Source organism: Oncorhynchus tshawytscha, linkage group LG14 (assembly GCF_018296145.1).
Source record: "Oncorhynchus tshawytscha isolate Ot180627B linkage group LG14, Otsh_v2.0, whole genome shotgun sequence".
Taxonomy (NCBI): Eukaryota; Metazoa; Chordata; class Actinopteri; order Salmoniformes; family Salmonidae; genus Oncorhynchus; species Oncorhynchus tshawytscha.
The window spans coordinates 58,465,505-58,488,153 of record NC_056442.1 but is presented as its reverse complement, the minus strand read 5'-3'; the positions used below and the strand labels follow the sequence as shown (position 1 = coordinate 58,488,153).

Below are 22,649 nucleotides of genomic sequence, written 5' to 3'. Positions count from 1 at the left end.
AGTACTGCACAGGCCCTTAAATATAGTACTGCACAGGCCCTTAAATATAGTACTGCAAATAGGCCCCCTTAAATATAGTACTGCACAGGCCCTTAAATATAGTACTAAAAATATAGTACTGGCCCTTAAATATAGTACTAAACTGGCCCTTAAATATAGTACTGCACAGGCCCTTAAATAAATAGTACTGCACAGGCCCTTAAATATAGTACTGCACAGGCCCTTAAATATAGTACTGTACACAGGCCCTTAAATATAGTACTGCACAGGCCCTTAAATATAGTACTACACAGGCCCTTAAATATAGTACTGCACAGGCCCTTAAATATAGTACTGGCCCTTAAATATAGTACTGCAGGCCCTACTAAATAAATAGTACTACACAGGCCCTTAAATATAGTACTGCACAGGCCCTTAAATATAGTACTACACCCTTAAATATAGTACTACACAGGCCCTTAAATATAGTACTGCACAGGCCCTTAAATACAGGCCCTAAATATAGTACTACACAGGCCCTTAAATATAGTACTACAGGCCCTTAAATATAGTACTGCACAGGCCCTTAAATATAGTACTACACAGGCCCTTAAATATAGTACTGCACAGGCCCTTAAATATAGTACTACACCCTTAAATATAGTACTGCCCTTAAATATAGTACTGCACAGGCCCTTAAATATAGTACTGCACAGGCCCTTAAATATAGTACTGCACAGGCCCTTAAATATAGTACTGCACAGGGCATTCGGAAAGTATTCAGACCTCTTGACTTTTTCCACATTGCTACATTACAGCCTTATTCTAAAATAGATTAACAGGTTTTTTCCGCTCAATCTACACACAATACCCCAATATGACATCACAATACCCCAATATGACATCACAATACCCCAATGACATCACAATACCCCAATGACATCACAATACCCCAATATGATATCACAATACCCCAATATGATATCACAATACCCCAATATGATATCACAATACTCCAATATGACAAAGAAAAAAAACACTAAAACATTGCAAATAAAATTTAAATATGTATTCAGACCTTTTACTCAGTACTTTGTTGAAGCACCTTTGGCAGCGATTACAGCCTCAAGTCTTCTTGGGTATGACGCTACAAGCTTGGCACACCTGTATTTGGGGAGTTTCTCCCATTCTTCTCTGCAGATCCTCTCAAGCTCTGTCAGGTTGGATGGGGAGTGTCGCTGCACAGCTATTTTCAGGTCTCTCCAGAGATGTTCGATCAGGTTTAAGTTCGGGCTCTTGCTGGGCCACTCAAGAACATTCAGAGACTTGTCCCAAAGCCACTCCTGTGTTGTCTTGTCTGTGTGCTTAGGGTCGTTGTGCTTAGGGTCGCTGGCCACTCTACTATAAAAGGCCTGATTGGTGGAGTGCTGCAGAGATGGAAGGGTTGTCCTTCTGGAAGGTTCTCCTATCTCCACAGAGGAACTCTGGAGCTCTGTCCGAGTGACCATCAGGTTCTGGGTCACCTCCCTTACCAAGGCCCTTCTCCTCCGATTGCTCAGTTTGGCCGTGGGGCCACCTCTAGGAAATGTCTTGGTGGTTCCAAACTTCTTCCATTTAAGAATGATGGAGGTCAATGTGTTCTTGGGGACCTTCAATGCTTCAGACATTTTTTGGTACCCTTCCCCAGATCTGTGCCTCTTCACAATGCTGTCTCAGCATTCCTTCGACCTCATTGCTTGGTTTTTGCTCTGACATGCACTGACAACTATGGGACCTTATATAGACAGGTGTGTGCCTTTCCAAATCATGTCCAATCAATTGAATTTACCACAGGTGGACCCCAATCAAGTTGTAGAAATATCTCAAGGATGATCCATGGAAACAGGATGCACCTGAGCTCAATTTCTAGTCTCATAACTAAGGGTCATGAATACTCATGTAAATAACATATTTCTGTTAATATTTTTTTTATACATTTGCAGAAAAAACTGTTTTTGCTTCGTCATTATGGGGTAGTGTATAGATTGATGAGGGGAAAAAATGGTTTATCAATTTTAGAACAAGGCTGTAACGTAACAAAATGTGGAAAAAGTCAAGGGGTCTGAATACTTTCCGAATGCACCGTAGCTACAGTAGGACACTCACCAGATTGGCTGAAAGTCACAAAGTTCCGTGGCAGGGTGCTGGGTGCTGCTGGTTGGCTGAACTTGCAAGGGGAGTGGCTTCGGCCCAGTCGTGGGGATGTCCGACCCATCGTAGCAGAGTCATACGGGGATAACAGATTGGAGTGTGAGGGCTGTACCCTCCCCCGATGTGATTGATCGTAGCCAGGAGCAGGGGAAGGAGGGGAGTGGTTTGAATCAATATAGCTGATTGATCCTCGCGGGCTGCGGTCATAGGTCATTCGGCGAGACGGAGAAGGAGACGCACGACGCTGGGTACGAGGTGATTGGTTGGGAGGGGTCAGCTGACCGTAGGAGGAGGGCATCACCTTACTGCTGGAGAACATGGAATCTAGGTTGGAGCTGGGGGAGTAGGGGAGGGTAGAGCTGGAGATGGGGGAGTAGGGGAGAGAGATTGAGCTGGGGGAGTAGGGGAGGGTAGAGCTGGAGCTGGGGGAGTAGGGGAGAGAGCTGGAGCTGGGGGAGTAGGGGAGGGTAGAGATGGGGGAGTAGGGGAGAGAGCTGGAGCCTCCTCCTGTCTGTCTCTCTGAGGTTGAGGGCTGGGGCATTTCTCTGGGGATCACAGCATCAGATGTAGTCTGTAGGGAGTTGAGGAGGAGGAGTAGGGAGACGAGGAGGAGGAGAACATACACGACATTGTTAATGAGCTCTGGGTCGGAATAACTGAGCTGTGTGTGTGTGTGTGTGCGTGTACCTGAGAAACAGACTGTGTGCTGGGGGAGACCTCCTGCAACAGAGAGGTAAACTCTCTGGATAACTCATCAGCCTGGGCCAGAGACGCATTCAGGTCCTCGTCCATCGTCTGGACTGCATGGTCACACACACACACACACACACACACACACACACACACACACACACACACACACACACACACACACACACACACACACACACACACACACACACACACACACACACACACACACACACACACACACACATTAGGAGAAGCAACCACTGCTTAAATATAGAGTAGGACAAACTAGATATATTTTAAGTGTCTTCAGAATAGAATACTTGGAGCTGAGGACGTAACCTGACCTGTTATAGAGGAAGTTCAGGTCAGGATAAACTCCTGATCCTACTAGAGCCTACACAGCTGTTATGTTATTTATCTACTGACCCAGAGTCAGATGAAGCCCTTTATCTACTGAACCAGAGTCAGATGAGGCCCTGTATCTACTGAACCAGAGTCAGATGAGGCCCTGTATCTACTGAACCAGAGTCAGATGAGGCCCTGTATCTACTGAACCAGAGTCAGATGAGGCCCTGTATCTACTGAACCAGAGTCAGATGAGGCCCTGAACTGAACCAGAGTCAGATGAGGCCCTGTATCTACTGAACCAGAGTCAGATGAAGCCCTTTATCTACTGAACCAGAGTCAGATGAAGCCCTTTATCTACTGAGCCAGAGTCAGATGAGGCCCTGTATCTACTGACCCAGAGTCAGATGAAGCCCTTTATCTTGTCAGATGAACTCATGGGTACCATTTATACATCTATGCATGTAGGTTGAAAAGAAGTTGCTAACTAGCGTTAGCGCAATGACTGGAAGTCTAAGGTAACTGCTAGCATGTCATTGTACTAACGCAAGTTAGCGTTGGCTTGCGAAACTATCAAAATCCCGAAGTAATCCCTTTAAGATGTTGAACTCACATAGTGTGTTACTGCCATAGCTAACACAGTGGTTATGTACAGTGGATTGTACCGCAGCACAGCTGTCGCAGAATTCTACGGCACGTTATTTAAGTGTCAGCCATTGTTGCCATTAATACTAGTTAGACCACCAGAGGGCATCTTTGAGAAGCATTTGACTGTTATTAAATATTGACTGTACTAGAGATTTTTTTTGTTTTTTTGTAAGAACATAGTATATGGGATGGATTTTAAGAAATGTAGCTTAGTTTGATTAATATTATGATGTTTCTCTTCCAAGAAAAAAAAAAAGAAAAAAATAGAGAGAAGAATATTTCTCTGTACAATGTGACCGGTCAGGAGTAGACTACGAGTGACGACGAGTGAAGAACAAAATAATCCTAACATCCCCCCCCCCAAAAAAAATCGGATTGATTTATCAAGACCAGTCTCCATGCTATGTCATTCAGGGATATTTATTCCCACAGTAATTCGTTATGGATCCATTAATATATATTTAAAGTCCCTAAACCTCGGCAAGAGTCTATTGTCCTGCTGATAGTTGAAATAAAAATACTCTTTCAAAATCCAGATGTTTTATCATTATTTTATTAACGGAAAACATAAAGATGTTGATGAAGAAATACTGTACAGTATATGCGTTATCCGATATTTTGCGGTTGCATGAGGTTTGTCGTTAGAAATGTAAAACATTTAGAGTACTTCATACATTGCAAATTGGGCGGGATTTCTTTTCCACACCTACAGTAGCCGAGCGATTAGACTATCATTTTTATAAAGGTTGGAGAGTCTATTTGGCCTGCAGTAGGTTATAACAATCTATGCCTTCGGGGAATGTTTAAAAGTCCAAAAGTTATGGATGGAGTTAGAATTTTGGCTGTTAGAAGTATTAAAAATCAATCAAATGTCAGCCTTTTAATGCTTTATTATCCAAATGTTTAAAGTGCGCGTGGGCGACAGCGAGTATGCACTTGACTGTTTTTAATATTAGGAGGAGCTGAAAATTGCGTGTCAATTCATAAACCATGTGCCAAGGAATCGGTTCATCGAAAATCTCTTCCCAACTATTTTGCAATCTATATGTCACAGCTGTCAATTTTTTGGTCCTTAAATGAAACTGGTAAATATTTTGATTTATCACAATTTTCTTTAACAAATGTTGGTCTTTAATGCAGGGCCAACAGACAAGGTCCTTACTTTTTCCCCCTTCCACGTGCCCTTTCCATTTTTACGGTAAATCTGCATTTAGTTGGTTGTAATTTTGGGTAGAGCAGACATTTCCACATATTTCTGTTAGCTGCATGTGTGACATAACTCCACCAGTCTTATTTATGATATAACTTACAAAGATTCTACCTTTTTTTTTCAAAACTATTTTTTTTAAATCGATGAGTAGATTTGAGTTTAACCACAATATTTGTTGTATTATTTGTTCTGTCTTTTCTAGTGGATTAAACACCAACATTCTATGGTTTGTTTTAAAAATAGCGATATTTTGGAGATAATTTCTTTTTCAAATAACCGAAAGTGAAAAGGTTGTAATGTGAATAAAGGGAAAAAGCCAATTCTTGAACATGGGGTGAGACTAATCTGCTAGAGAACCAGTTCAGATTTAAGTATAACTTGTCAGACACCTTTATCATTTAATCATTTCTGCCCTCTGAATTCATATTCATTATATAAATAGGCCCTTTTAAGTTTGTCTGGCTTGCCATTACAAATAAAATGTCACGCCCTGCCCATAGAGAGCCCTCGGGGTTCTCTATGGTGTAATAGGTCAGGGCGTGACTAGTTCTCTTCTTCTAGTTATTATAGTTCTATGTTGGTGCGTGTGTATGGTTCCCAATTGGAGGCAGCTGATCAGCGTTGCCTCTAATTGGGGATCATACTTCCTGTGTCATTTCTCCCACCTGCGATGTGGGATATTGTTTTGTTTCGTGTTAGTGTCCATGTGCGCTACGTATTTGCACGTTCGTTATATCTCTGTTGTTTTTGGAAGCTTCGCTATTAATAAAATGTGGAACTCTACTTACGCTGCGCCGTGGTCCACTTATTTATGCAACGATTGTGACATAAAATTGAATATTTTTTGCCCATATAATTTAAAAACAGGTCGCTAGGTGCAGGGAAGGCAATAAGAAATTAGGTCAACAGGGAAATGACTAGAGTTAATCAGGGTGATTTTTCCGCAAATAGACAGGCAGTTTCCTTTGCATGGTAGCAATATCTTATCTATTTTTACTAACTTTCTATTAAAATGTATTGGAGTGAGATCATTTCTTTCTTTTGGGATTTGTATACGGAGTATGTCCACATCCCCGTCAGACCATTGTATTGGTAAACTACATGGTAATGTAAAAGTTATATTTTTTTAGTGATCAAATCCTTAATATAGTTAAAAAAATGTTTTTAAATCAAGCTTGCCACAGGCATCTGATTATTTATTATGAAAATGATTTATTTCTGGTCTGTGAAAATATCTAAGTGGCTGTTATTTAATTATAATGCAGAGTTAATAATAATAATAATAATAATTATCGTTGGATAACAGATCGGCTCTCGGAACTCATTAAGAGGGGGCTTCTATCTTCAATATGCTTAAAATACTTTATTATCCAAATGTTTCAAGTGCGTGTGGGCGACGGAAATAATGCATTTGACTGTTTTTAATATTAGGGCTTTCAGGAGGAATGGAAAACTGCGTGTCAATTCATAAACCACGTGATTACATCGAACATCTCTTCCCATCTGTATGGCACAGCTGTCCGTTTTACACACAGATATTCCATTTGTGCCACAGATTAGACTATCGATAGATCAGCGTTCTAACTCACCCTTGTGATAGTGCGATGCAATGACAGAATGCCAGCATCTACCACTAACGGTCACGGCATAAACTCAACACCTTTAAATTAAGAAGCAGTGTATGTCTCCATGGGTGGTGTTAAGGGTGATCTGATACGCACACATGTTACTACCATATACTGTAGTAGCTAGAAACACAGGCATGCATCTCTATGACTGGGGTTAACCTCTTAAAACGAAAATGGTAAATGCCTAAATAGACGTGTAATTACATGATTCTGACATGCAAAAACGTGGTATATTTGGAAAGAAGACATCTGGGTGATGATGAGGAAATGATCAGACGATAGATAGGAGTTACATAGTTCAGAATACACAAGATCAAACACACACAAAATAACACTTTAAAATTATTATTTTTTAAGTAATCTTTCATTGACAAGCTATAAGTCAATTATTGATGACCAGAACTGGAAACACATCAGATGGCTTCCACAACATGTGAACAATACAAGGAATAAAAATGGGATTGATAGACCTTACTAAAATATCTTCCCATTTCCAGTTGTAAGTAGTGTCAGGTGTGGTCACGGGACATTTCAAAGTGTCCCTGTTTTTGCCATCTGGATGTGCCTAAAAAGTATTGTTCACTATAAAAACTAAAACTCGTAGAACACCAACAGCTCTCAAACATTGTAGTGGTGTCGGGGGACATACAGGGGATATTCAATTGTGCCTGAACGTTTAGCCTAGGCATATCCAATGTATTGACATCAAAACTGAAATACCACATATGGAATCATGTAGTAACCAAAAAAAGTGTTAAACAAATTATTCAAAGTAGCCATCCTTTGCCTTGATGACAGCTTTGCACACTCTTGGCATTCTCTCAACCAGCTTCACGAGGAATGCTTTTCCAACAGTCTTGAAAGAGTTCCCACATATGCTGAGCACTTGTTGCCTGGTTTTCCTCCACTCTGCAGTCCAACTCATCCCAAACCATCTCCATTAGGTTGAGGTCAGGTGATTGTGGAGGCCCGGTCATCTGATGCAGCACTCCATCACTCTCCTTATTGGTCAAAAAGCCGTACACAGCCTGGAGGTGTGTTTTGGGTCATTGTCCTGTTGAAAAACAAATGATAGTGGGACTAAGTCCAAACCAGATGGGATGGTGTATCACTGCAGAATGCTGTGGTAGCCATGCTGGTTAAGTGTGCCTTGAATTCTAAATAAATCACAGACAGTGTCACCAGCAAAGCACCCCCACACCATCACACCTCATCCTCCATGCTTCACGGTGGGAACCACACATTCGGAGATCTGTTCACCTACTCTGCGTCTCACAAAGACACAGCGGTTGGAACCAAAAATCTGAAATCAGACCAAAGGACAGATTTCCACCGGTCTAATGTCCATTGCTCGTGTTTCTTGGCACAAGCAAGTCTCTTCTTATTGTTGGTGTCCTTAGTAGTGGTTTCTTTGCAGCAATTCGACCATGAAGGTCTGATTCACGCAGTCTCCTCTGAACAGTTGATGTTGAGATGTGTCTGTTACTTGAACACTGAAGCATTTATTTGGGCTGCAATCTGAGGTGCAGGTAACTCTAATGAACATATCCTCTGCAGCAGAGGTAACTCTGGGTCGTCCTTTCCTGTGGCGGTCCTCATGAGAGCCAGTTTCATCACAGCGCTGATGATTTTTTTGCGACTGCACTTGAAGAAACTTTCAAAGTTCTTGAAATGTTCCGTATTGACTGACCTTCATGTCTTAAAGTAATGATGGACTGTCGTTTCTCTTTGCTTATTTGAGCTATTCTTGCCGTAATATGGACTTGGTCTTTTACCAAATAGGGCTATCTTCTCAAATATAAACATACATTTTGATTTGTTTAACACGTATTTTGGTTAATACATGATTCCATGTGTTATTTCATAAGTGGTACTGTGCATAAAAATATATATATATATAAAACATCTTATCAAACTCAAACTCGGTTACACCCCGTGTCCTTCACTAAAAAAAGGTACAACAAAAGAAGTAAGCTGAACTATTTACAAAATGGCGTTCGTGTTTGTTTTCCATCCCAGGTATAGACGATTAGATATCACGTTCACCATAGCTTGTGCATGTCGTGATAGTCTTTGAAGAAAGTCTCTCTCTGACCAGGAAACAAAAAGAGAACTGACATTTCAGACAGAAAATCATTTTCCCCTTTCTTTTTCCACCTGTTGTTGTTGTTGTTGTTGTACTTGCAATTTCCCTTTTAGTCTTTTGGCATGTGTGTTGGATAGTGGCGTTCACCTTGAGTGGGGAGGGGGGGTCTTGTGATGGTTGTGAGGTTGCTTTGGGATCCCAAATTCAGCCATTTCCAACACCAGTTGCTCTCTGAAGGCCAACTGGGAGAGAAGGGTTTGACCTTTTACTTTGGCCATCTGTTTGTGGAGAATGAAAACATGTTTCTGTAGCAATGTCCACAAAGTGGTACCACTTCCTGGTCTTGTGGAAGACCTGGTAGTAGCCTATCAGAGTATCAGATCGGTCGACACCCCCCATGCTGGCATTGTAGTCCTTCACAGAAACGGGGACGTTCTTCCTCACCCGTGCCCCATTGGCATTTTTCACCCTCCTTGAGACATGGTTGTTATTGAATACCTCATGCTGTGTGGTAAGCATGGTTACTTCCCTAGTGTCCTTCCATTTCACAAACAGCAGCTTGTTAGTCCTGATCCAACGAATGGTCCCCCTCTACGCTGTCTTTGTCATGTCTTGGGGAAACCGATTCTGTTAGGAGGAATGGTCCCCATCTCCTCTGTCTTCGTCATGTCTTGGGGAAACCGATTCTGTTAGGAGGAATGGTCCCCATCTCCTCTGTCTTTGTCATGTCTTGGGGAAACCGATTCTGTTAGGAGGAATGGTCCCCATCTCCTCTGTCTTTGTCATGTCTTGGGGAAACCGATTCTGTTAGGAGGAATGGTCCCCATCTCCTCTGTCTTTGTCATGTCTTGGGGAAACGGATTCTGTTAGGAGGAATGGTCCCCATCTCCTCTGTCTTTGTCATGTCTTGGGGAAACGGATTCTGTTAGGAGGAATGGTCCCCCTCTCCTCTGTCTTTGTCATGTTGTTTACCTTGGTCTTGGGGAAACCGATTCTGTTAGGAGGAATGGTCCCCATCTCCTCTGTCTTCGTCATGTCTTGGGGAAACCGATTCTGTTGAGAGGAATGGTCCCCCTCTCCTCTGTCTTCATCATGTCTTGGGGAAACCGATTCTGTTAGGAGGAATGGTCCCCATCTCCTCTGTCTTCATCATGTCTTGGGGAAACCGATTCTGTTAGGAGGAATGGTCCCCATCTCCCTCTGTCTTTGTCATGTCTTGGGGAAACCGATTCTGTTAGGAGGAATGGTCCCCATCTCCTCTGTCTTTGTCATGTCTTGGGGAAACCGATTCTGTTAGGAGGAATGGTCCCCATCTCCTCTGTCTTTGTCATGTCTTGGGGAAACCGATTCTGTTAGGAGGAATGGTCCCCCTCTCCTCTGTCTTTGTCATGTCTTGGGGAAACCGATTCTGTTAGGAGGAATGGTCCCCATCTCCTCTGTCTTTGTCATGTCTTGGGGAAACCGATTCTGTTAGGAGGAATGGTCCCCATCTCCTCTGTCTTCGTCATGTCTTGGGGAAACCGATTCTGTTGGGAGGAATGGTCCCCCTCTCCTCTGTCTTTGTCATGTTGTTTACCTTGGTCTTGGGGAAACCGATTCTGTTAGGAGGAATGGTCCCCATCTCCTCTGTCTTCGTCATGTCTTGGGGAAACCGATTCTGTCAGGACGAATGGTGCCACAAGCCCTTATTTTATTTTTCAAGAGGTCTATGAAAAGTGGATGTAGAGCCATCAGACGGGGTGATTGACACAGCAGTGGGAGGGGGTGTGAAGACCTTGACTGGCGGGGGGCGCTTGCTAAGGAGGGGAAAAGACCTTGACCAGCGGGGGGGGGCTTGCTAAGGAGGGGTGAAGGCCTTGACTGGCGGGGGCGCTTGCTAAGGAGGGGTGAAGGCCTTGACCGGCGGGGGTGCACTTGCTAAGGAGGGGTGAAGACCTTGACCAGCGGGGGCGCGCTAAGGAGGGGGTAGACCTTGACCGGCGGGGGGGGTGAAGGCGCTTGCTAAGGAGGGGTGAAGGGGGGCGCTTGCTAAGGAGGGGTGAAGACCTTGACCAGCGGAGGGCGCTTGCTAAGGAGGGGAGAAGACCTTGACCGGCGGGGGGGCTTGCTAAGGGGGGTGGAGGCCTTGACCGGCAGGAATGCTTGCTAAGGAGGGGTGGCTCCCAAAAGGCATCATCCAAATCCTCTGCATCCTCCTGTGGTGAATAAAATAAAGAGATATACTGTTATAAAGACACACGGTATTACAGTTGATTCAATTTACTAAACGACATCACTGTAAAGTAAAAACACCAAGCCTCAACTTTATCTATAAAGTGACTCACATTGTGTGTGTACACACACACACACACACACACACACACACACACACACACACACACACACACACAGTAACACTTTGTAGACAAAGGCAGAGGTAAGAACCACAAATAAAACAATGGCCATGAGAGTTTAGTGGCCTCTCCAAAGTTACAAGGATAAAACTTAGAAGAGAAAACAGTGAACTAATATGAAGAAACAGACAATAACTATAACATTGAAACGACTTGTTACATAGGCCAATGTAAACTAACTTATAATAAACTAAATACACATTGTAAATTAACTATATAAAAGCCATGGAAATAATTTACTTACAGATCTGAAAGTGGATCCAATCCTTCTAGAACGCAATCTTCGTCGGCCGAGTCGGAATCCTCTTTTTAGGTTCCTGTTCGATATTCTTAGTATAGATATTATTATTTTTCTACCCCCCCTGAGAAGCTTTAATAATAAAGCTATAAAATCTGGATGAAATCTGTTGACAATGTAATGTAGCGTGCTGTGTGCGTCTCGTCTCTGAGTCAGGTAGAAACGCATAAAATGTTCAAGGCCTTGCTTTGTCCCACCCAGGTCAACTGCATATCCCTGGAAAGCTTATCTCATTGGCTACAAGACTATCAAGGTGCCATCGTAGCCAATCCCGTGCGTAATGGATGCCTACAGCGCGTAAGCAGGCAACGTCATATTCTTTATGCGCAAAGATATAGTCACTCAGTGGACATTTGATGTTGCCATTAAGTCATACATCATCAGATAGCATGGCAATAGGCTAGATGTACAGTAGCAGCCATCTTGGAATTAGGTCAACGGCTTATGTATGCCCATATATGGTAGTAAGTCACACCAAAGATTTTGAAGGCACAGATCAATAGCCAAGATACTCAGCTTTCCACAGACAACCTGCTCTTGCAGACAGGGGCTACTGTTCTCATACCAGACTGAATGGAATAAATCATAATAATACAGTCCCCAAATATTTGGGGACTTTACACTTTAAGAGGTATTAAGACAGGAGTTGTAATACTCACACATGCTGCTAGCATATCTGTTCTGGGAACTCATGGCTGCGGAGTGGTGGTGGTAACCCACTTCCTGGATTAACAAACACATGAAAACAACAATGAACAATACAAACAAACACATGACATCAAGCAGGATGAGAGATAAGTACACTCACACATCAATACCATTCATACAGGCAGTGCTTTCGATTTCAGGGGGTGTGCGGGGGGGGTAAGCTGTACCCCTTGATTGAAAAAACAAAGAGAGCAAAAAGTACACCCCTCGTTAGCTTAAACATTTGAAGGGTTAAAAAAAAAAATGGATCTTGATTATATGAAGCAATCTACAAGTACGCTTTCCTCCGCGAGGCTTTATGCTACAGACACGTTAGAAACACGCTGTGAATTCGAGGAGAAAGATGCAACTTCCATCTTCATGTGGATATTTGGCTCAGCAGGTCAGAACTAGAACACGAGACCAGCACACGGACCTCAGCAGGTCAGAACTAGAACACGAGACCAGCACACGGACCTCAGCAGGTCAGAACTAGAACACGAGACCAGCACACGGACCTCAGCAGGTCAGAACTAGAACACGAGACCAGCACACGGACCTCAGCAGGTCAGAACTAGAACACGAGACCAGCACACGGACCTCAGCAGGTCAGAACTAGAACACGAGACCAGCACACGGACCTCAGCAGGTCAGAACTAGAACACGAGACCAGCACACGGACCTCAGCAGGTCAGAACTAGAACACGAGACCAGCACACGGACCTCAGCAGGTCAGAACTAGAACACGAGACCAGCACACGGACCTCAGCAGGTCAGAACTAGAACACGAGACCAGCACACGGACCTCAGCAGGTCAGAACTAGAACACGAGACCAGCACACGGACCTCAGCAGGTCAGAACTAGAACACGAGACCAGCACACGGACCTCAGCAGGTCAGAACTAGAACACGAGACCAGCACACGGACCTCAGCAGGTCAGAACTAGAACACGAGACCAGCACACGGACCTCAGCAGGTCAGAACTAGAACACGAGACCAGCACACGGACCTCAGCAGGTCAGAACTAGAACACGAGACCAGCACACGGAACTCAGCAGGTCAGAACTAGAACACGAGACCAGCACACGGAACTCAGCAGGTCAGAACTAGAACACGAGACCAGCACACGGACCTCAGCAGGTCAGAACTAGAACACGAGACCAGCACACGGAACTCAGCAGGTCAGAACTAGAACACGAGACCAGCACACGGAACTCAGCAGGTCAGAACTTTATTCTGGGTCAGGCAACCACCATCTCAATTAGTTTGTTAGAGAAATATATATTTCCCTATCCATATTATATGAAATGATAATAAACCCCAAAAAGATGTCATGAGTCATGTACTCGCTTCAAACAAAAAATATCCCTGAATCAAAACAACTTTTGATATACTGTATACACTGCTATACACTAACCTTATAGCTATCCTTAACTACCCCTGACCCTATACACTGCTATACACTAACCTTATAGCTATCCTTAACTACCCCTGACCCTATACACTGCTATACACTAACCTTATAGCTATCCTTAACTACCCCTGACCCTATACACTGCTATACAATAACCCTATAGCTATCATTAACTACCCCTGACCCTATAGCTATCATTAACTACCCCTGACCCTATAGCTATCATTAACTACCCCTGACCCTATAGCTATCATTAACTAACCCTGACCCTATAGCTATCATTAACTACCCCTGACTCTATAGCTATCATTAACTAACCCTGACCCTATACACTGCTATACACTAACCCTATAGCTATCATTAACTACCCCTGACCCTATAGCTATCATTAACTACCCCTGACCCTATAGCTATCATTAACTAACCCTGACCCTATAGCTATCATTAACTACCCCTGACCCTATAGCTATCATTAACTACCCCTGACCCTATAGCTATCATTAACTACCCCTGACCCTATAGCTATCATTAACTAACCCTGACCCTATAGCTATCATTAACTAACCCTGACCCTATAGCTATCATTAACTAACCCTGACCCTATAGCTATCATTAACTAACCCTGACCCTATAGCTATCATTAACTAACCCTGACCCTATAGCTATCATTAACTAACCCTATAGCTATCATTAACTAACCCTTGTGGGCGGCTGCTCGGCCATGGAAACCCACTTCACGGACAAACATGGGGGGTCCGGTATGGCATTGAGATTTTGTCACTGGCCTATACACACACACACACACACACACAAAAATATCCCATAATGTCAAAGTGGATTTAAATTTTTTTTTTTTTTTTTACAAATACATATTAAATGAAAATACTGAAATGTCTTGAGTCAATCAGTGTTCAACCCCTTTGTTATGGCAAACCAACATAAGTTCTGGAGTAAAAATGTGCTTAACAAGTCACATAATAAGTCCCATGGACTTTCTGTGTGCAATAATGTGTTTAACATGATTGTTGAATGACTACCTCATCTCTGTACCCCTCACATACAATTATCTGTAAGGACTCTCAGTTGAACAGGGGGGAGGCAGAGAAGCCTAGTGGTTAGAGTGTAGAGGCGGCAGAGAAGCCTAGTGGTTAGAGTGTAGAGGCGGCAGAGAAGCCTAGTGGTTAGAGTGTAGAGGTGGCAGAGAAGCCTAGTGGTTAGAGCGTTGGACTAGTAACCGGAAGGTTGCAAGTTCAAACCCCCGAGCTGACACGGTACAAATCTGTCTTTCTGCCCCTGAACAAGGCAGTTAACCTACGGTTCCTAGGCCGTCAATGAAAATAAGAATAGAATTTGTCCTTGCCAAGTAAAATAAAAAGGTAAATAAATAAACAGTGAATTTCAAACACAGATTCAACCACAAAGATCAAGGAGGTTTTCTAATGCCTGGCAAAGGAAAACAATTCAAAAGCCAGACAGTGAAAATCCCTTTGATGACGGTGGAGTTATTCATCACGCTGTGGATGGTGCATCAATACACCCAGTCACGATAATGTTGTTTTCTTCACCTCCAACAGCAAGTAAACAAACGTCTGTTTTTTTTTAGAAAACCATTGAGAATGAAAATAGTTCCTCGTGGTATTTTGAAAAATATTTCCAGCTCTCTCTTTCGATAACCACTTGAAAAGGGAAAAATGTACTGGATCAGAGCATTACATACATATCACATTAACATAAGTATTCAGACCCTTTACTCAGTACTTTGTTGAAGCACCTTTGGCAGTGATTACAGCCTCGAGTCTTCTTGGGTATGACACTACAAGCTTGACACACCTGTATTTGGGCCCTGCCAAGCCACACTGCTTCTTGACACACTGCTCACTTAACCCGGAAACCAGCCGCACCACTGTGTCAGAGGAAACACCATACAGTTGGTGCCCGAAACCAGCTGCACCAGTGTGTCAGAGGAAACACCATACAGTTGGTGCCCGAAACCAGCCGCACCACTGTGTCAGAGGAAACACCATACAGTTGGTGCCCGAAACCAGCCGCACCACTGTGTCAGAGGAAACACCATACAGTTGGTGCCCGAAACCAGCTGCACCAGTGTGTCAGAGGAAACACCATACAGTTGGTGCCCGAAACCAGCGGCAAAAAAATACAGGTTTTACAATTGGTTGAAAGAAAAGACTCAGATTTTATTAAAAAATAATAATAATTTGGTAAGGGACAGCCATTTTCAACAGACACTGGGAGACAAGTTAATATTTTAGCCCAATAATAACTGGAAACACACGGCCAAATATGACTTACCTAGTTAAATAAACAGGTTAAAAAAAACAACAATATATAATTTTAAAAAAATGTAAAAAAAACAATACACTGGAGTTGCCAAGACGACGTCTAGATTTAATCAGATCAAGCATTAACCAGCGTTAGCCCACAACCCCCATATCTGATGTGTTTCCAGTGTCTAACTACGTTAGATCTGTAAAAACCTCTCGTGATCATTGTCATGAAGCCACACTCCTCCCACATTGAAAATGATTCAACAGAATGATCAGGGTTTTATTTGATCAGCCTAATGGAGGTGTAGATTGTAATTTGTAAAACAATGCGTCTTGGGATATCTCTTAATGTGTCAGTGGCAATGTTTGCTTTAGGTATAGTGCTGGGAGCCCATCGTGGATTTGACAGATTTAACAAAGTTTCACCACCGACACCAACAAAACAATTTGACTTGAAAATCTATGCTGTCCAACGCTGTTCATCAAGACAAAGGATGGCTGCTTTGAAGAATCTCAAATATAAAATATATTTAGATTTGTTTAACACTTTTTTGGTCACTAAATGATTCCATATGTGTTATTTCATAGTTTATGTCTTCACAGTTATTCTACAATGTAGAATGAGTAGGTGTGTCCACACTTTTGACTGGTACTGTATGTATTGTGCTTTAGAGGAGTTGGTAACAGTTAACATCTGAGCCATGTGAACCGGGCTCAGAGCAAGGGAGGGACAGGGAGAGAGAAAGAGAGAGAAAAAGAGAGAGAGAGAGAAAGAGAGAAAGAGAGAGAGAAAGAGAGAAAATGAGAGATGGAAGGAGAGAGAGAGAAGAAAGGAGTGAGGGAGGGAGGGAGGGAGAGTGAGAGGAGAGGGAGAGGAAAGGAGAGAGAGAGGAAAGGAGAGAGGGAGAGAAAAAAATAGGGAGGGATGGAGAGAGAGAAAAATAGGGAGGGAGAGAGAGAGAGAAAAGGAGGGCGGGAGGGAGGGAGGGAAAAATAACTCATTGGTGTTTCTGAATTGTTATGTGCTCAAAGACATCTTGGAGAATGTTCAGGATTTGCTGTGATGTTATAATATTTTACATTGTTTAAAATTCTAATTTCGGCCGTCGAGAAAAGCATATTCATGAAGCTTCTCCCTCCCTCCCTGTCCCTCCCAGCTTTCTCTGGGTAAGAGAAGATATTTTAGTGGTTTCCAAACCAGAATATCCTAAATCATGTTTAAACAAGTCAGCCTTTGAGCAGCCCATGCACACTGGTGTCGTCACTCCACTAACAAGACATGAAATGACATAACTCATACACTCCTGTACCCCTATGGTTCATTTTGGGGGGGGGGTCTCTCTCTCTCCTCTCCTCTCCTCTCCTCTCCTCTCCTCTCCTCTCGACCCAAGTGTCTGTATAACACTGTTCATTTTGTCACCGATTTTAGACTGACTAAAATGTATTTTAAGTCTTAGTCCCATTTTAGTCATTGTTTCCTTCTTAGTTTCAGTTCATATCAGTTTGACGAGCCTAGCTTTAGTCAAAGTCATTGTAGTTCTATTTTAGTCATTGTAGTTCTATTTTAGTCATTGTAGTTCTATTTTAGTCATTGTAGTTCTATTTTAGTCATTGTAGTTTTCTTGTTTAATGAAACAGCTCAAACAAACCTCAGTCTCAGTCACATCGCTTCCACTCTCTCAGTCACATAGCAGGGTAGCCTAGTGGTTAGAGCGTAGAGGCGGCAGGGTAGCCTAGTGGTTAGAGCGTAGAGGCGGCAGGGTAGCCTAGTGGTTAGAGTGTAGAGGCGGCAGGGTAGCCTAGTGGTTAGAGTGTAGAGGCGGCAGGGTAGCCTAGTGGTTAGAGTGTAGAGGCGGCAGGGTAGCCTAGTGGTTAGAGTGTAGAGGCGGCAGGGTAGCCTAGTGGTTAGAGTGTAGAGGTGGCAGGTTAGCCTAGTGGTTAGAGTGTAGAGGCGGTAGGGTAGCCTAGTGGTTAGAGTGTAGAGGCGGCAGGGTAGCCTAGTGGTTAGAGTGTAGAGGCGGTAGGTTAGCCTAGTGGTTAGAGTGTAGAGGCGGCAGGGTAGCCTAGTGGTTAGAGTGTAGAGGCGGCAGGGTAGCCTAGTGGTTAGAGTGTAGAGGCGGCAGGGTAGCCTAGTGGTTAGAGCGTAGAGGCGGCAGGGTAGCCTAGTGGTTAGAGTGTAGAGGCGGCAGGTAGCCTAGTGGTTAGAGTGTAGAGGCGGCAGGGTAGCCTAGTAGTTAGAGCATTGGACTAGTAACCGTAAAAGGTTGCAAGTTCAAATCCCCGAGCTGACAAGGTACAAATCTGTCGTTCTGCCCCTGAACAGGCAGTTAACCCACCGTTCCTAGACCATCATTGAAAATAAGAACGTGTTCTTAACTGACTTGCCTATATATATATATATATATATTTTTTTTTTTTTAAGAGTAAAACCTGATTGTTTCTAGTGTTGGTTAGTTACAAGTGAAGTGTCCCTGCTTCACATCACTTCAAAAGATTGAAGAGTGACTGAAGAGACCGGCTTGGCAGTTGTGTTGGAGAGCCGAGCAGATCAGATACGTAAGTAGTGATTGAAAGTATTTTTTACCTAGTTACTTTACACCACTGGACAAAACAGATTAAAAGAAGCTTCACGTCAAAATGAAATGTCCTTTAGATCTTTTTGTAATTCTGGTCACGTCTCTACAGCTCAGTCTGCCGTTGAAGTGGAGCTGTACTCAGTATAGGATTTCTGGCTGATTGGAGACTTCAGACAGACAGCTGTGTCTGCCAGGGAGGGAGGGAGGGAGGGAGGGAGGCAGGCAGGCAGCTGCGTCTGCCAGGTAGCAGGGAGGGAGGGAGGGAGGCAGGCAGGCAGCTGTGTCTGCCAGGTAGCAGGGAGGGAGGGAGGGAGGGAGGGAGGGAGGCAGCTGTGTCTGCCAGGTAGCAGGGGAGGTAGTGAAGTTATTGAGAGAAGCTGTACTCAGTATAGGATTTCTGGCTGACTGGAGACAGACAGACCCAGACAGACAGACAGCCGGTTAGTGAGGACAGACTAGATGGGCAGAGCAGACCCAGACAGACGGTTAGTGAGGACAGACTATATGGGCAGAGCAGACCCAGACAGACCCAGACAGACGGTGAGGTCAGTGTTTTCCCCAGACACAGTTTACAGTGCATTTGGAAAGTATTCAGGACCCCTTGACTATTTTCAGGTCTCTCCAGAGATGTTCGATCAGGTTCAATTCCAGGCTCTGGTTAGGCCACTCAAGAACATTCAGGGACTTGTCCTGAAAGCCACTCCTGCATTATCTTGGCTGTGTTCTTAGGGTCGTTGTCCTGCTGGAAGGTGAACCTTCACCCCCAGTCTGAGGTCCTGAGCGCTCTGGAGCAGATTTTTATCAAGGATCTCTGTACTTTTCTCCATTCATCTTTCCATCGATCCTGACTAGTCTCCCAGTCCCTGCCACTGAAAAACATCCCCACAGCATGATGCTGCCACCACCATGCTTCACCGTAGGGATGGTGCCAGGTTTCCTCCAGACGTGACGCTTGGCATTCAGGCCAAAGAGTTCAATCTTGGTTTCATCAGACCAGATAACCTTGTTTCTCATGGTCTGAGTCCTTTAGGTGCCTTTTTGGCAAACTCAGGCCGTCATGTGCCTTTTACTGAGGAGTGGCTTCTGTCTGGCCACTCTACCATAAAGGCCTGATTGATGGAGTTCTGCAGAGAGGGTTGTCCTTCTGGAAGGTTCTCCCATCTCCATAGAGGAACTCTGGAGCTCTGTCAGAGTGACCATCGGGTTCTTGGTCACCTCCCTGACCAAGGCCTTTCTCCCCGGATTGCTCAGTTTGGCCGGTCTGCCAGCTCTAGGAAGAGTCTTGGTGGTTCCAAACTTCTGCCACTTGTGTTCTTGGGGTATTGTGTGTAGAGGAAATAAATCATTTAATCCATTTTAGAATAAGGCTGTAACATAACAAAATGTGGAATAAGGGGGTGAATAATCACAAAGGGGTGACTAATCACAAAGAGGGTGACTAATCACAAAGGGGGTGACTAATCACAAAGGGGGTGACTAATCACAAAGGGGGTGACTAATCACAAAGGGGGTGACTAATTTTAGTGTGGCAGGGTAGCCTACTTTCCAAAGACACTGAGGTTACTGTACTGTAGAAGGACTGAGAAGCTAAGTGGTGACTTTTTAAAAGGACATAAAATATAATTTCCATCTCCAGAAATGATCCCAATAACATATTGTAAAATTATTTGTTACAATTGATATGCCACAACTGTCAGGTGGATGGATTATCTTTGTGCACAACAATTGAGAGAAATACGCTTTTTGTGTGTATGGAACATTTCTGGGATCTTTAATTTCAGCTTATGAAACATGGGACCAACACTTTACAATGTTGCGTGTACAGTTGAAGTCAGAAGTTTACATACACCAAATACATTTAAACTCAGTTTTTCCCAATTCCTGACATTCCCTGACATAAAAATCCCCTGTTTTAGGTCAGTTAGGATCACCACTTTATTTTCAGAATGTGAAATGTCAGAATAATAGTAGAGAGAATGATTTATTTCAGCTTTGATTTCTTTCATCACATTCCCAGTGAGTCAGAAGTTTACATACACTCAATTAGTATTTGGTAGCATTGCCTTTAAATTGTTTAACTTGGGTCAAATGTTTTTGGTAGCCTTCCACAAGCTTCCCACAATAAGTTGGGTGAATTTTGGCCCATTCCTCTTGACAGAGCTGGTGTAACTGAGTCAGATTTGTAGGCCTCCTTGCTCCCACACACTTTTTAAGTTCTGCCCACAAATTTTCTATAGGATTGAGGTCAGGGCTTTGTGATGGCCACTCCAATACCTTGACTTTGTTGTCCTTAAGACATTTTGCCACAACTTTGTAAGTATGCTTGGGGTCATTGTCCATTTGGAAGACCCATTTGCGACCAAGCTTTAACTTCCTGACTGATGTCTTGAGATGTTGCTTCAATATATCCACATAACTTTCCTACCTCATGATGCCATCTATTTTGTGAAGTCCACCAGTCCCTCCTGCAGCAAAGCACCCCCACAAAATGATGCTGCCACCCCCCGTGCTTCACGGTTGGGATGGTGTTCTTCGGCTTGCAAGCCTCCCCTTTTTTCCTCCAAACATAACGATGGTCATTATGGACAAACAGTTCTATTTTTGTTTCATCAGACCAGAGGACATTTCTCCAAAAAGTACGATTTTTGTCCCCATGTGCAGTTGCAAACTGTAGCCTGGCTTTTTTATGGCGGTTTTGGAGCAGTGGCTTCTTCCTTGCTGGCCGGCCTTTCAGGTTATGTCGATATAGGACTCGTTTTACTGTGGATATAGATACTTTTGTACCTATTTCCTTCAGCATCTTCACAAGGTCCTTTGCTGTTGTTCTGGGATTGATTTGCACTTTTCGCACTTTTCGCACCAAAGTACGTTCACCGAATGAGTCTCCTTCCTGAGCGGTATGACAGCTGCGTGGTCCCATGGTGTTTATACTTGTGTACTATTGTTTGTACAGATGAACGTGGTAACTTCAGGCATTTGGAAATTGCTCCCAAGGATGAACCAGACTTGAGGTCTTGGCTGATTTCTTTGATTTTCCCATGATGTCAAGCAAAGAGGCACTGAGTTTGAAGGTAGGCCTTGAAATACATCCACAGGTACACCTCCAATTGACTCAAATGATGTCAATTAGCCTATCAGAAGCTTCTAAAGCCATGACATAATTTTCTGGAATTTTCCAAGTTGTTTAAAGGCACAGTCAACTTAGTGTATGTAAACTTCTGACCCACTGGAATTATGACACAGGGAATTAATCTGTCTGTAAACATTTTGTTTTAAAAATGACTTGTGTCGTGCACAAAGTAGAAGCCCTAACCGACTTGCCAAAACTATAGTTTGTTAGCAAGACATTTGTGGAGTGGTTGAAAAACGAGGTTAACACCAACATAACATAAGTGTATGTGAACTTCCGACTTCAACTGTGTAATTTGGTTCAGTGTAAATTGGCTGAAACATGGGGTTGCCTATCTGCATTGACCCTATTGGGCTAATCATTAGCTACATCCCATCTTTTAACTAGTTAGCATCCTATTGATTCATTTTATGTCCCCCCCCAATAAAACTTGCATGAACCTGTTAGGTTAACTTGGAGTAAGGGTTAACCCTAACCCTAACCCCCCCCCCTAACCCTAACCCACCACCCGAGGTAACATGCCCCCAGCCTGTACTTCTCACACTTCATGTCACTCCCCCAACCCTAACCCCCACCCTAACCCCCTAACCCTACCCCCTAACCCCCACCCTAACCCCTAACCCTACCCCACCCTAACCCACCACCCGAGGTAACATGCCCCCAGCCTGTACTTCTCACACTTCATGTCACCCCCCTAACCCTACCCCACCCTAACCCCACCCTAACCCTACCCCACCCTAACCCCCCCCTTAACCCTAACCCCTAACCCTAACCATAACCCCCTAACCATAACCCCCAACCCTAACGCCCCCTAACCCTAACCCCCTAACCCTACCCCCAACCCTAACGCCCTAACCCTAACCATAACCCCCCTAACCATAACCCCCCAACACTTTACCAGGTTGACACTACTCTTGTGCGACTAAACACATCATCTGTCTCATTGCAATTTTTTAAAAGTCATACCTACTCAACCCCCCCAAAAAAAATCCTGGATGGCCTGTTAGCCCAAGTTACCTTTAGTGTTTAGTCGCACAAGAGTAGTGTCAATAGACCAAGTTACCTTTACCATTGACCTATGTTCTA

The 22,649-nt window shown here is 43.7% G+C and overlaps 1 protein-coding gene across 3 annotated transcripts in view; it reads right to left on the bottom strand.

Moving 5' to 3' along the window:
* ppp1r13l (protein phosphatase 1, regulatory subunit 13 like) overlaps positions 1-22,649 on the bottom strand; it is a 67,115-nt gene that overhangs the window by 20,909 nt on the left and 23,557 nt on the right. For 2 of the 3 annotated variants that reach the window (XM_042297754.1, XM_042297755.1), the window contains exons 2-4: positions 12,130-12,193; positions 2,857-2,969; positions 2,125-2,740 (exon numbers count right to left, since the gene is read on the bottom strand). In XM_042297754.1, coding sequence (XP_042153688.1) covers positions 2,125-2,740; positions 2,857-2,969; positions 12,130-12,193 — 793 coding nt within the window. Of the gene's footprint in view, positions 1-2,124; positions 2,741-2,856; positions 2,970-12,129; positions 12,196-22,649 lie in introns of all 3 variants that reach the window. The other variant, XM_042297756.1, reaches the window with a different exon arrangement.